The 15,174-nt window shown below is 44.4% G+C and overlaps 1 protein-coding gene across 1 annotated transcript in view; it reads left to right on the plus strand.

Moving 5' to 3' along the window:
• The first annotated feature begins 4,733 nt into the window (after window positions 1-4,733).
• Window positions 4,734-15,174, plus strand: part of PPP1R14C (protein phosphatase 1 regulatory inhibitor subunit 14C) — a 66,097-nt gene continuing 55,656 nt past the window's right edge. The window contains exon 1 of the mRNA XM_019735404.2: window positions 4,734-5,564. Coding sequence (XP_019590963.2) covers window positions 5,247-5,564 — 318 coding nt within the window. The 5' untranslated portion in view covers window positions 4,734-5,246. The remainder of the gene's footprint in view (window positions 5,565-15,174) is intronic.

Here is a 15,174-nt window from a genome sequence, read left to right on the forward strand (position 1 = left end):
TCTCTGCTATGTTTATGATCCCTTCACACATACTAGCAGGCATTATTCTAGGTGCTTTATTCCCAGTAACTCATTTTCCCTCAGAACAGCCTGTGACACAAGCACTTTTTATAGAAGGAGAAATGGAGGCACAGAGGGGTTAAGTAACTTGCAAAGGTCACACAGTGCCTACGTGGCAGAGGCTGGATTCAATCCAAGCAGTTTGTGCTGGAACCCACCACAATATATTTCTCTTCAAGCTGGAGGTTCTACGAGTCCCTAAGGCCTTCTGATCTTTATCCTGCAGACACTCCATCATTTCCTGAGAGAGCATGGAGGTCCAGCAAAGGTGCATCTTAGCTTCTAGAATATTCTTCTTCTCTAGTTCTTTTGTGGCACTTCTAGAGGATCACACACATGCCCTATGCCAGCCTTACGGGGTCAACATTGTTTACCAGAACACTTAATAACTTAACAGTGACAGAAAGAGGGTGCCAGGGAAATACATAACAAGCCTGGAGTGTACCATTAAAACTAAGGAGGCCCAGGACTGGCACTCACAGGCACTGTTCTGGCTGACAGCAGCATTTTTCAAACTCTGGGTTGCAACCCTTTAGTGGGTTGGGAAATGAATTTAGGGGATTGTGAGCAGCATTCCTTACAATAATGAGGCAGAATACAATAGAATAGGATGTGTCAGAGTGTATCACATGTAATATAGGTAAGTTACGTGTGTGGATATATATGTGGGTCATGACATAAAAGGTATTTCTTATTGTGGTTTCTGGTTAAAAAAAATATTTGAAAAATGCTGAGCTAGAGCACTCTTTACTGTGCTGTCAATCCATAGTCAAAAATGCATTCAGTTCACCATTTTGTTCTCTAATGCATTGATACAGGTGTCTATTTGTGTACTTATAAATGCATTTGCATAGTGCATTGGCACTCAAAGCAGTATACCTATAGCTCTGAAGCTCAGACCAGAAATCCACCATGATTTGGGGAGTTTGTGGCAGGTAGATGGTAGGTTGTCAAAACAGAAGCTTCAGCAGGAGATAAGATCACCTGGAGCGAGCCTGTGAAAGAGCCAAGAAAGATCTGAAGGAACCACCTACCTTCACGGCAGGGATGTAGGAAAAGGAACCGAGAGGAAATAGACAAGGAAGGCAAACCAGGAGGGTGTTGGCAAAGGAGGCAAGAGAGATGAGAGTTTGAAGAGCAGGGAGGGGTTCAAGATTTTCAAAGGTAGAGGGAGGTCAAGTTAGGTAAGAGCTGAAAAACCCACATTGAATTGAGCAACATGGAGTTTGATGGTGACTTTGGTTGATGCCTTTCGTACACTGATGGCAGTTGGATGCAGATGGCTAAGTGGTGAGAGGGTAAGACAGAGACGTGGGGCCATGGACAACCCTTCCAAAGCTTTTGGCAGTAAAAGGGGGAGGGCAAGAGGCTATTGGCTAGACAGGGATACCTGACTCCTCTAAATACAAATTTGACCCTAGTTTTAAAAAAAGAGACAGGATATTCCACAAGCTAGGTTTATAGGAAGGCCCGGGGATATTTCATCTTTGTTAGATGTAATGAGCTGAAGCTGGGTTCCCCTAGCCTCACCCTCTCGCCCCGCCCCCAACACTTTTCATCATCTGTGAACAGTCAGGTAAGAATTTCTGTTAATTGCGAAGATAAAAATTTACAATTGTGACAATGACTGCTCTGATTATTTATGCACGTAATGGTTAAGTGTATTTTGGAAGTATGATTCCAAATCGTAGTGCACGATACAATCAAAGATCCAGAATTAGGAGGAGGGAAAAAACACAAGAGGATGAAACAGCAGCCAAAAGAGAAACCACATCCATCCACTGTGAACAACATTGCTGCTATCACTCCATAAAGAATATTGAAATAATGGACAGTATTCTGCAAGCTGAAAATGTTGTCGGTAACTGATAAACTCCCCAAGGACAGATTACATTTCTTCTACTTTTAGGAGGAAAACCAGACTTAACATTCCTCTTGCTTTGAGAGAATCTGGATGTAGGCACCTTATCCCCTACACTGTTACTCAAGGTAAGAATTTCATGTTGAAGTTTGTGGACCTGGGGACTGTCATTGTCACAGTCTCAAGGTAGATTACTAGGTGTTGCATAACTATTGCAACACCCTGTCTTCAAGGAGTGAGGAAATTTGCATCTGAGCATAAACATTTGTATTTAGTCCTTGTTTTCCTAGGGCGTGAAGAAAGCCCTGGGACCCCTGATTAGGTCACCTTGTCTAACATGCTTAGACAAAAAACATGTTAAAGGTCACTTTCAGAGGTAAAGGACCTATGTAATTCCTAAAAGAAACTTCCCCCAAACGAGAAAGCAAGTAAAAAAAATGTTCAGTTAAGAAAACACAAAGCAATGCAGAAAGGATATTGACAAATGAATTTTCTTTAGGCTGCTCTCATAGTAGGGAGTAATTACATTAAGGTAGAAGCTCATCCTTTGTGTTCTAGAAAATTCTCACACCACTCAACTTATTAAAAACTATTCATTGTTTTTGACTAAAGCACTTTTAAAAACTTGTCTAAATGGGTTAGAAATAAAAGCATTTGCCTTGAACACATAGCTATATATCTATATCTAAATATAGGTCTGTCTTGTAGATGAGAAATATTGCTGGTTTTGCTGAATTTAAACAGTCATCTCTGTAAAGGGTCTCTGGCCTGAGAATAATTCCCTTATCCCCAAATATTTTGAAACATGGAACTGTGTGTGTGTCTGTGTATTAGGGGTGGGGGCTGTGGAGTTCACTTTAAATGTAAATTATATCCAGGGTGGAGCAAGCAGATTTATAGGAAGAACTCCTAGTTACAAGTCAATGTACCTGACTGACTCTTCACTGGCTATTTTTCTACAAGTTAAGATGCCTAAAACCCTAAATTTCTTTTTAAATGTCTCTTCATACCTGTCATTTTTTAATTCATAAGTGAACGTTGAGCTTTAAGCACAAAGAAAAATTATGTAGTGAGAAAAAATTGACACAAGAAATTTCTCAGAAAGAACTTAGTAAATGTTTATAAGTTCTTTGAAGTTATTCTTGAACTACTGAAGTCATTGTCCAAAGACTCAACAACAGGAATTGGAATTCCCCACTCTTTCCCATACTCCTGGATCACAGGCACAGTTTTCATATTAATAGGTATGGCCAGGTCCCAGCACCAGAATGAGGCAGAGGGTTCATATAATTTCTCCTTTATTAATTAAAATTTTAGCTGTTTTTGTTTTGATTGACATCACCTGGTTAGCTGAGTTGGTCAAAGCTGGTGCTAGCTAAATGGATGAGTGCCAGATGTCTGGAGAGAGACAGGCTTGTTTTGTCTGTCTCACTGCAGCCCTCCCTCCTCTTTCTCCTGGTCCACAGAGTCCCCTTTTATTGATGCTCTCACCCTCCTGGCTGTGTGTTCATGGTTTAAAAATGACCTATGATGTTTCAGGGCAGGTGTGGGTGGAGGTGATGTGGAGAATGGTCATCAATCTTTAGGGCCCAATCACAGTAGTTCTGTCTCCCTTGTCCATGAAAAGTTGGGTGGGAAAGCTACCTTCCTAAGGACAGCTGGACTCTTCCATGAGATAGGGATCTTTTAGTCTTGACCTCTTCTACTTATGACAGGGGTCCAAGACCCACATCAGCCACCCTATTTCACTTAATTCCCACTAGATCCTTTCCCTTCACTCTTCAAGGCCTGACCTGTCTTGATGATGTGCTTCAGGTACGGAACACTTTGGGAAAATTCCTACTCAGGCTCTTGCTGCAAAATGCCAAAGAGAAGGAAGAGAGCCAATTATAAATCTGGGATGAGCCAATCTGGGCACCATTATTTGAAGACCCAGAAGACCCAGGAGAATGTTGCTGGGCACTTCTATTGTTTTTGGTTCCTTTACAGCTGTTGGTCTAGAATCTCACTATAGAAAGTATTCGAGGAAACTGACTTGGTTATCTATTTTATCTCTGAGAAACTTCTTTGAGAGCTGCCATTCACCTTTAAGAGCTTTAAAAAAATTCATAAAAGCTCCTTACTGTGTTTGAGCATCTTTGTGGTTTCTTTCAGTTGCAGGAACAGAGATGTAGTGTTATACACAACAGAAATATATTAGTGTCTCCCTACAATTTTACATGCACACACATGCAGTTTTCTGTTTATAACTTCCCTCCCCGTCTCTTTGCCCCAAACTTTATAATGAGCTCATTCATTCCTAACTCTATTTGGCTGCATGATGTTTTTAACGTAGTCAGTGCAGTTGCTTTGCAGGGTAAAAAGAGGTAGTTTGGAAATCGTATTGAGAGAGAAAAAAGCTGGCTACGCAGAGAATGCAACACCAGAAATTAAGACCAGTAAACCGTCCGTGACTCTTTTAGAGAAATGTTTGCTGTCTGGATGTCCCCCCACCCCTTTAAACCAAGAGATATCAAGTCTTCTGTCCTTTAGATATAAAGATACCCCAATGTTCTGCCTATGAATAAACAGACACTTTGTAAGGAGAGAAAAACTGGTCTGAAGAGAATTTCTCAGACGCGGCGATTGCCTGATTGAACAAACAGCGCCTCGTCATTTTTCTCACAATCCAAGAAAGGAGGTGGCATGAATAATAGGAATGTGTGTTTGGAGCTCCGGGGTGGGGCCGCGAGCGGAGGAGACACTTCCCCGCCCTCCCTTGAGGAACCTGTGGCGCGATCCCTTTTCCCGGTCCCCTTCCCGGCGGTCCCCTGCCTCCCGCAGCGCAGTCCGAGGCCGCGGGAGGCGGCGGGTTTCGTGCGCTCCAGGACTGCAGGGGAAGCGAAATTCCCAGTCTCCGGGAGGAGAGGACACGGTCACGCGCGCCGAGGACCATCTCCGGCACCAGACCCACACCCGTCCAATCCCTTGTCTAAACACGGGCAACCGCGCGTATTTACGCGCATACATTCCTGCTTCCGCGCGCAACTCCCACTCCCCGGGCCCGCTTGCCTGCTAGGCGCCAGATCCGCCTCCCCGGCTGGACCCAGAGGGTCCTCGGTGGCGTCTTTAAGGCTGCGGTCCCCGCCCCTCCTCCTCCCCGCCCTATTCGGGGCTGCGCGGCTCCGCCGACCTCCCCACGAGCCCGGCGGCTGGGCGTGCGCGGCGCGCCGAGCAGGTGCGGGCGAGCCCTTTGCATGCCGCTGCCGGGCGGGAGGTGGTAGCGGCGCCCGGCGCGCTCTGCCCGCCCTCCTCCGGGCCCACTCGGACTCCCGCGCGCGGGGACATGTCGGTGGCGACGGGCAGCAGCGAGGCGGCCGGTGGGGCCGGCGGCGGCGGCGGCGCGCGGGTTTTCTTCCAGAGCTCTCGGGGCGGCGGCGGCGGCAGCCCGGGTTCGAGCAGCGGCTCCTCCCGGGAGGACCCGGCGCCCCTGGCCACGGCGGCGGCGGCTGGGCAGGTTCAACAGCAGCAGCAGCAGCAGCAGCAGCAGCGGCGCCACCAGCAGGGAAAAGTGACAGTGAAATACGATCGCAAGGAGCTTCGGAAGCGGCTCGTGCTGGAGGAGTGGATCGTGGAGCAGCTGGGACAGCTGTATGGCTGCGAGGTACGTACCTGGGCAACGGGCCGGGCCTCCCGCGCCAGCCCTGCCTACACGGGAATTCTCCAGGGTGGGTACCCTGACTCCCCGAGACACAGCCCTGTAAGCAAAGCGCGGCGTGTTGCCTTTCCAAGGTGTCCTCCAGCGCCGGGGCGCAGCGATTTGGACGCCGCTGCCTGGGTTCAGCGGCCGCGTGCCGGGGGGTCTGCGGGTCCCCTTGATGGCTGTGGGTCTTGCGAAGCGCATTGCTTTCCTCCGAGCCCCGGCCGCTTCTAGCTGCAGCTACATGAAGCAGGGCTTGGAGGGGCTCGCCCAGCGGCGCCTGACCTAACGAGAACAGCACTCGCTGCTGGGATGCTGGCAGCCCCGATTTTTGTGGAGAGGGAGCAGGAAAGGGACCCGAAGCTGCTTAACGGAGAGGAGAGGTTCTGGGGATCTCAGAGGCCCCCTCGGTTCCTGAAATTCTACATCAAAATCATGAGATGAAGCTTTCCCTTTTCCCACCAGCCCCAACGCGTGTCCCCACAATTCGCCCTTCATTTACCAAAGGTGCACACGTTGGTTGAGCTTTGTTGAAGCAGCTTTCTGGTTTCCTCCTCAAGCTCAGTTACTCCCGCTGATGGGCGCAGAATGAGAGCGGTGGGCAACCTGGAAGGGTGCCTGGGTGGGAGGAAGGTAGCTCAGCGGGTGGCTGGTGTGCGGGAGCCCAGAATTATGACTTCCCACGGTTCAGGAGCTCAGGTTATACACCAGTTTGACGTGCATGCATTTCATATTAGGAGAAATAGTTAGAATAAAAGCGACCAAAGCCAACATGATCTCCTATGAGAATCTTGAATGACAGTAATTCTACATGAAGTATTCTACTTCTCTAAAGAGAGTGGAGTTTGGAAAGGGTGGAGGAATGAAAAGGATTAAAAATTTAGGATGTGACCCCTGAGTTAAAGCTAGGTTTGTGTCCATACAACTGTTCAGCAAAAATGAAAGCCAGATGAACTCACCGGCTTTTCCACTGGTTTGGCATATTCTGTATTTCATACATTTTTATGGCCTATTGTGAATACATATTTCCCTTAACATTCTCATCACACAAGGGAAACAGCACTCTCATTATGCACTACTGATGAATGATTATGAGATAATGAAGCGTGACTATATGACTAAAAGGGCTTGTAAAAATATATTGTTTCTCCAGCCCAGCGCTTAGAAAAAGCCATTTTAGTTGCATAAAAAAACCTGGCCAACATCGGAAGTGTTCATGGTTTTTTAAAATAGGAAGTTGGCAAAACTCTCTAAAGAAACAATATGTTTGATTTAGATGGAATTACTGTTGGATGGATGGATATGCTCAGTCTTGCCTCTGTAGAATCTAGTTAATTTTCATTTATTTCATACTGGCCTTTATACTCCATTTTGGATTTGGAGAAGATTTGAATTAATAGAGAAACCTGTTGTTGAAATGAACAATGCGTTAGCAATGCTCCTTTTATGGGAGACTAGTTAGATGTCACTTGGAGAACTAAGGTAGAAAGAGTTGCAATCCCTTCATAGGTTGGCAATTCTTCTATTTTAAACATTCTTCAGAATAACTGGGAAACAATGAAGGATTGATTGTTCACTGTATTGAACATGTAGGTTAGGTATACTTTTAAAGGGGAAATATGACCTTGACTCTTTTCCTTGTACTTCTCCCATTTTAGACCTTCAACCTATATTAAACAGCTAGAGATTTGGAAGACAAGTTTTGTGGTGAAATGATACAAGATGCTATACTAGTATATTGCCCACAGGTCATTAAAATGTGGCAAGCATTTCTCTTCAAGTTGTTTGTCCTGTCATTTTAGACAGAAAGAATATAAATCATTGAGAAGGTTGTCAGTTTGTAATTACTATGCTGATAGTCCACTTTCATTTAATAATCGAAAGCATGTGGAGTAATAAGTAGCCATATAAAGTATTGTGTTCTTCCCTCTATTTCTTCACTGGTAGGGCTCTATTTTTAGGGCTCTGTTAGTCTGTCCTTGCTGATAGCTTCCAGTAGTTCAGCCTCTGATATGTGAATCTAGAAGGACCTACCCTCGCTTATAGCTCTGAATCTCATGAATATGGAGGTTAGGAAATGTTCTTTTTACACTTAGCGTTGGTAATGTTTTCAAATGTTTATTACATGAAATTGTTACAGAAAGCCAATTTGCCAGACTTTAAACTTGTAAGAGGCCTGAGTTATCTGCCAAGTTGGGAAGGTGGGAGGAAGATGAACACATATTTAATTTCAGAAGAGCTTTTATCAGGCTGGTCAGCAGATGACTTGTCCTTTGCAGAATAGAAAATAATGATCTTTTGGACTGGCATAAAGCATAATATTTAAAATTAGAAAGGAGTGGGAAAGGAGAAATACACTGCCTGGCTGAGATCTAAAATAACTTTCTGGCTGTGGTTTTATCTAGAAGTTTGTACTGGCCAATCAGTTTTATATGAAGAATACGACATTTTTGGAGAGTTTATTATGTACCAGGTGCTGTTCTAGGCACTTTATATGCACTCATTACTTAGTCTTTAACAACCCTATGAAGAGGGTGCTGTTATTATCTGTTTCATAGTTGAGGAAACTGAGATACAGAGAGATTATGAGGCTTTCCCAAGGTCACAGAGCTGGTGAATGGCAGGGGTGGGGGTATGAACCCAAGCCTGCCTGTAACTTTGCAGGGTCCTTTGCAAGAGAACAGATGGAAGCCCTCAGAGCATATGTCTAAATATTCAAAAGTTATGCATTAAGCTAACGAGCACTTATATAAAACTTATTCTATCCATCTACCTAGACAACATTATGTCCATCATGGCCTGGAAGGTTGGGTTTGATTGTTTAATTCTCAGAGTTCAGGGCCCAGAGCTGGAATGCCATTGGGAGAATCTGCCCGGGACCCAGGCTCTGCTTCCCTTTGCTTCCCACCCCTGGTACAGTCCCTGGTGGAGGGCATTGTGTCCAGTTGCATATCCAATCTCTATCCACACCCTCTGACACCCCTTAATCATACCTCTGGCTCAGACCAGTGGCAAAGTCCCCCCTTGGGAGGACAGATCTGGGAGGAGTCCATTCATGCCCTGGAAGCAGCTTGGTATTTGGTCAGGGAGCTCTGGGGACCTGGAGCACAGCTGAAAACCAGATGGAGAGATCCAGTTCTGGGTAGGTAGGTCCACTTGGTCCCAGGAACTCTTCAGGAAAAGGGGTGTGGCAGAACTGGGGCCCAGATTATGGCCTTCCTTACCTAATCTAAGGGGTATGACTAAACACCACACCATACAGCCTTTTGGATACATAGATAAATATTTTCATAGATTCTAAAATGCTTAGTTATGTGTTTACAATTATTTTTGCATTTCATCTTCTTGTACAGGTAGTTAAATCTTCAGCTAGGAATTTGGTTATAGTGGCGCTCTTCGGTTAAATTTATATCCGCATTTAAGGCTTTCTATTTAAGACATTTTCATATCTCTTCCAAACCCTGAGGGTTTTTAAGAGCATTTTAAATCTGGCCTAGTGTCTGCTTGGACAAATATTACAAGATGATTTACTGGGTAAGTCATATCTGTTTTTCCCATCTTGCCCAGCATCAAGATAACATCTGTACTTCTAGGTTTGCAATTTGATATGCGTTTGAAATGAAAGCCTGTTGTTAACCTCAAATTATGGAACTGCCTGGAGCAGCCTTGTCATAAACAGACTTGTACACAGAGGGTGTTTCCTGAATTGTTTTCCTGACTGTCTATTTAGGAGCACTTTCCTCTGGCTGCTGCTGTCTGCATTTTAAAAAGTGGTTTCTGGCATATTACCCCTTTTCATCTTTCCTGACTCCCTACCATCCTCAGGCTGTAAATCAGTGTTTGTCAAAGTTTTTTTTTTTTGATGGTGACTCATAGGAAGAAATATCTTTAGATTGTTGCCTGATACATACATAGACACATGGATGTATGAAAACAGATACACAAAGCACCCATTAATGTTACTATGTATACTAAAGAAAAAAATGACAAAAGTAATATAAAATGTGACTTTATTCATATTTAAATACGATATTCTGTTTTATTTCATTTCCCAGAGTTGCTGGCTGTGAGCGTCTAGATTGATTTCATAACACATTTTTGGATTATGGCCTATAGTTTTAAAAAGACTGCTCCAGATAGGGAAAAGCCTAAATATATGTAATAAAATTAGCTGACCTTTATCGAATGCTTTCTATGGATCAGGTATGATTCATGGAATCCTAGTAACAACCTCTGATACTTCCATTTTATGGGCGTGAAAACTGAGACACAGAGAAGTCAAGAAGCTGCCCAAGCCCTCAGCTGGGAAGTGGCAGAGCCGGGATGCATCCAGGAATTCAGATGCACCTTGACTACTGCACTGCGCTGCTTCTCGAGGCAGGACAGGCTTCTGTGAACCCTGTGTATTGGGTAACCCCCAGGTACGGCTGTTGTAACTTCTGATTGACTGACAATGCATAGAGAAGGACACCACTCTCAGTGGGTTTGTTCTTGTGCTTGGATCAGGCCTCGCTTTAAGTTTCAGACCTTGCTTTGTATCTAGATTCTCTCTCTACAACATCAAATTCGCCTGCCTTGCTAGTTTGTGAGTTCCTTCGCTGGAGGCAGAAACTGCTGCTTAGAATTCAGCTTGTGGATTATTTGGTGACTCCCCATTTGTGTAGGTATTTGGGAATGAATAGCCGTTTAAACAAAACTGCTTAAAAAAAAATCTCTATAAGTTCAATCTGTAAAATATTAAGGAGTAAGTGAAACATGTTAAATGTCTATGAATAAAAGAATTCTAAGTTGCCAAAAGAAGAAAAGAAAACTGTACTGAACACGTTTCCCTTTGGAATAATGGTTAGGGACATTTGGTGTGGAGGCAGTGGTTAAAAGAATAAAGGCTTTGAAACTGTATGTACCTGAAGTTCTAGCATGGCCCGAACATCTAGGAGTAGTTAGAGATTAGGCAACTTCCTTAACCTCTCGGAGCCTCACTTTCCCCCATGTTTAACGGAATCTTTGCAGGATTGTTATGAGGACCGAATGGGTAAGACTTGGAACTTGGTAGGTACAGTCAGTGTTGCAATTTGACTTATAACTAGCCACTAACTGTTGGTTACTGTGTATGATGAGGGGAGAGGGCAGACAGGAGAAGAAAACAAGGCATTCGTGTCTACTTGGTGGTACAATTTGGAGAAGGATGTGTGGGTATTTTGGGGTCAGAGCTGTTGGTGTGTGTTTGAACTTGAACATGGGCAACCATTCTCTACATCATTCCCCTTGCTCCTAGAGCCTTTCTTGTTCTGGAAGTTCTGTGGATTTCCATATATGTTTATAGAGAAATTAGACTTCAACAATTTTGAACGCAGGATCTGTCTTAATTCTTGTTGTCTATACCCTAATAGATCCTAGTTCTTTAACCATTAAGCATTTGCTTGAATAAATGAAAAAGGGTCAAATCTTCAGAAAACCTTGGAAAAGTCACCCATGTCTTAGCATTGAATTTGTTGGTGGTGTTTCTTTATCATAGTCATGGCTAGGAGAGAAAAAATGGTTCCATGGTTTTGTTATAATAATCCATATCATACTCTCGCATCATTACTGTTTTATGTCAGCGTTGTTGAAAAACACACTTGCCTTCACTGACTTATTTGCTCCAAATAGGAATTTAAAGGTAGTAGAGGCAGCAAATTGATTTTTAGGCTTATATTGAGAGAATTCTTTTGAAAATTTGGTCTTCCCCGAGTCTCCTGTTCTACTCTCTTTTTCTCCACGTCTGCTGTGTCCTCTGCCATATTAGTTCTGCCTGCTGGTCTCATCTGTGACCCGTGGTTGCTTCCAGTGTCTTCTGTTTTCCTCCGAACTTTGAAACAACCAGCTCCATAGGGCATACCTAGCCTAGCTCATGACTCCCCTCAAAGACGCCATCTCTCTCTAGGTGGAAGGAAGAAGGAAGTCTGAATTGTTCTCTTCCATGTGGTGTGTGCACAGTTCATTTCGTCTCTTGTCGCTGGTTTCCTGCACTTGGCTATTTTAAACCTTTACCTGTCGTTTCAAGGCACCTTTGCTGTTACACGCTCCCCCTCAGCCAGTGTCCCCAAAACCTCTTGTTTGGGCTAGTCCAGCCACACCCCTTGCGCTTCCTTCCCTTACTGACCTTCCTTTCTTGGCCACATTTTAAACACCCCCCCGCCTTGTACCCCAGTATGACAGACAAGTTGAAGTCTTTCTCTTCTGTCAACAACTAACCCCTACCACAAAAAACGTTTTCTTTTCTCAATCCTGTGACTCCTCTGGTTGCTACTCTATCTTTCTCCTTCCCTTACTATAATATATTTTTTCCCAGCTCTTTCTCTATCCATGATGCACACTGTTTATCTACCACACCTGGTGTCAGCTCCCACCACGGCCTCCCTGAGGACCTTGTGGTTTCTCCATCCAGTGGGTTTGTTTGGGTCTTTATTTGACTTGGCTTTCTGTGGCATTAGGTACCTGTCATCATTTCTTTTGGAAGCCTTTGGCTTCTCAAGCCGTCCCCTCCTGGTTCTCATCCTGTTCCCTCACTCTTCCAACCTCCTTCCTGGGTTTTCTTCCTCTGCCTGCCTCTTCATGCTGATGTCACACGGCGTCTGCCTTTGGACCCCTGCTCTCTCTTCTCTGCTGTTTTTCACCCCTTGCACGCTCTTTCTGGGTGACATGAATATTCCCATGGCTTCGATTCCTGTCCATTTGCTGACAACTCTTCAATCTACGTTTTTAGCCGAGGTCTGTTTTCTGAGTACCAGACATATGCTGAGAGTTTTGAAATGGACAGCTCCACGTAGATGCCTCATGGGAACCTCATACTCCTCTAAAAATGAGTTTAGAGAAAGATTCCCCTGCAAATCTGCTCCTCTTCCTCACTTCCCTCACTGAATGGCAGGGGCTGCCATTTACAGGGGTCGCAGCCAAAGATGGGGCTGGCATCCTTCTCTCTTGCCTCTCTCTTGCCGGTCACACCCAGTAGTCATGAAGTCTTGTTGGTCTTGCACCTTGTGGCTCTGGAATCTGATTCCTTGACTTCCCACTGCCACGGCTTTAGTCCAATACTTTAGGATTTCTCCCCTGAATCAGGGCAATATACACTTCAGTTTGGTTTCCTTCAAATCACTGCTAGTTGTACTGGTATTGCTACTCTCCAGCCCTCTCCTCTTGCTGCTATTATTACTTCTACTTCTGCCACTAATACAGCTCTCAGTGAGGCCCAGGTAACTTAGATACCTTATCTCCTACAATCAAACTTCACAATACCTTTATGAGGTGGCTGGTATCATCTTCACTTCTTCCTTATAGAGGAAGAAACTGGGATCAGAGAAGGTGTGACTTGTCCTTGTCCAAGATCATGCTGATTCCAAAGTCACATAGCCAGGATGCTGTCATCGCTTCTGGCAGCTACATTTATTAAGTTCCTACTGCATACCCTATCCTTCATGAGCTCTCCTTTAATCCTTATAAGGGTTAATTAACTCTGTAAGGTAGGTAGAAACTGAGAGCTGGAGAGCTGGAGGCACAGGCCTTTGTCAGAGGTCACCTAAGTCTCAAGTGGTGGAGTCAGGAGTGGACCCCTGTCCTGTCACAGGTTCCAGGGCTGGAGCCTCCTCCTCTGAGCCCTCATTTCCTGCTATGCTGTCTCCACACTGCCTGAGTGTTTCTAAAATCCAGACCTGAGCTTGTTATTCCCCACAGCCTTCAGGATAAAGTGTGAGCACCTTAGCCTGTGACAGCAGCTGGCTCAGTGGTTACCCCTGCTCACCTCTCTAGTTCCATCTCTTGTCACTGTCCCCACCCCTGCTTTTTCAGTTATCATCTGAGATCTAATGTGGGGGCAGGTAGGAACCCATTTGCACTTGCTTCTCCCTTTGCCAGAATCATCTCTCTCTCCCTCCCCCATCTTACCTGTCTACTTGTTACCTGTTCTTCAGGCTCACCCTGTGGTATCTCCCCCAGGAAACCTCGCTGGCACGTCTCCTCACCAGCAGGCTGGCTGACAAGGCCTTTGTTGGCTTGTTCTTACCCCTTCCTTGGCATCCCATCTGTAGTCTTGTCTCCCTCCACCCCTAGCTGCAGCTTCAAGAAGGCAGAAACTTGTGACCTTTGCAACTCCAGTGCCTCTCGCACACCTGGTGCCCTGTACCTGGCTGTCAAGCGAATGAGCCAGAAACTGACTCTCAAGGGCAGTTGACAGCATCTTCCAGTGCTGTGCTTTTCAGAAATACATACCACAGATTACTTGCATTAATATAATTTGGCTCTGCCTGTATTGAAAATCTGCCCTTTCATCACTGACTTGACATTTCAGTTCTTTCTCCTGGTTATGAGTTATAGCTCTACAGTCCTTTGAAGCTGTGAACTAAAAGGAAGTTGTTATGGAATAAAGCACAGATGCATGGGTGATAAAAGTCCTCTAAGGAAGTAATCACAGGTTACTGCCATTCTTTTCTGTAATTTTAATTTTTCAGCATGTACAAGAATACGGTTTTATTTATGCTGTAATTGTTCATTTCTTTGGGAGCAGAAATGCTTGCTGTGCTAGGAAGTGGGGAGTGCTTTTCTACCAGCGGATAACATTCCGAGTAACAGGCTTACACAAGTCTTGATAAAACAGGAATGAAAGCCAGGATTCCTGCCTCTGCTTAAAAGTTTGGGCCAATAAATTCTCACCAGGTTTTTCTTAGTCGGCATTGGCATTTTGGAAATCTGTTCCACTGCGTAAAAGCTTAGAAAAAAGAAGAGACCAGAGTGTGGGTTAGGCTCTAAAGCATCACTTCATTGTTGAGGAAAAAAATGATCCAAGAAGGGCTTTTGCTTTCTGAAAGAATCCTTGGGGAAAACTGTGGAAGGAAGTGTGGAGGGCAGGCATATTCATTCATTCATGTATTCATTCATTCATTCAGCAGTTATGTACATAGACGAGGAAAAAGGAATGAGAAGATTTTATCCTTTTAAACTGGCGAAGAGAAAAAGTACACTAAGTAAAGGAACCCTTCCCATCACAGGAGAAGAATGGAGGAGCTCATATGAGAGCATGTGTTTTGAGGGCACAGACTTGCAGTTGTATTAGTGTGTCCAGCATATATTTACTGCTTGGTGGTTGTGTATTTCCTTTACTCAAAGCCTGCTTTCAGAAAAGGGTGTGATACGTTTATTGACATTGTAGTGTAAATGACTGAAAACACTTCATCTTTTATTTATTATTTTTTTTAATTTTTAATTTTTAAATTTTATTTTATTAAATTTATTGGGGTGACAATTGTTAGTAAAATGACATAGATTTCAGGTGTACAATTCTGTATTACATCATCTATAAATCCCATTGTGTGTTCATCACCCAGAGTCAGTTCTCCTTCCATCACCATATATTTGATCCCCCTTACCCTCATCTCCCACTCCCCACCCCCCATCCCCCTTACCCTCTGGTAACATCTTTTATTTTAATAGGAATTAAGATCTTCAGTAAGAGAAAGTAATCTCTTAACAGCTGAAGTTCAGGAATAAGCCTGAGCAGGCTGTGTTATTTGTGGGCTGCGGGGCCTTGTTGCATCTATGAAAT

This window comes from Rhinolophus sinicus, linkage group LG05 (genome assembly GCF_036562045.2).
Source record: "Rhinolophus sinicus isolate RSC01 linkage group LG05, ASM3656204v1, whole genome shotgun sequence".
NCBI classification, from domain to species: domain Eukaryota; kingdom Metazoa; phylum Chordata; class Mammalia; order Chiroptera; family Rhinolophidae; genus Rhinolophus; species Rhinolophus sinicus.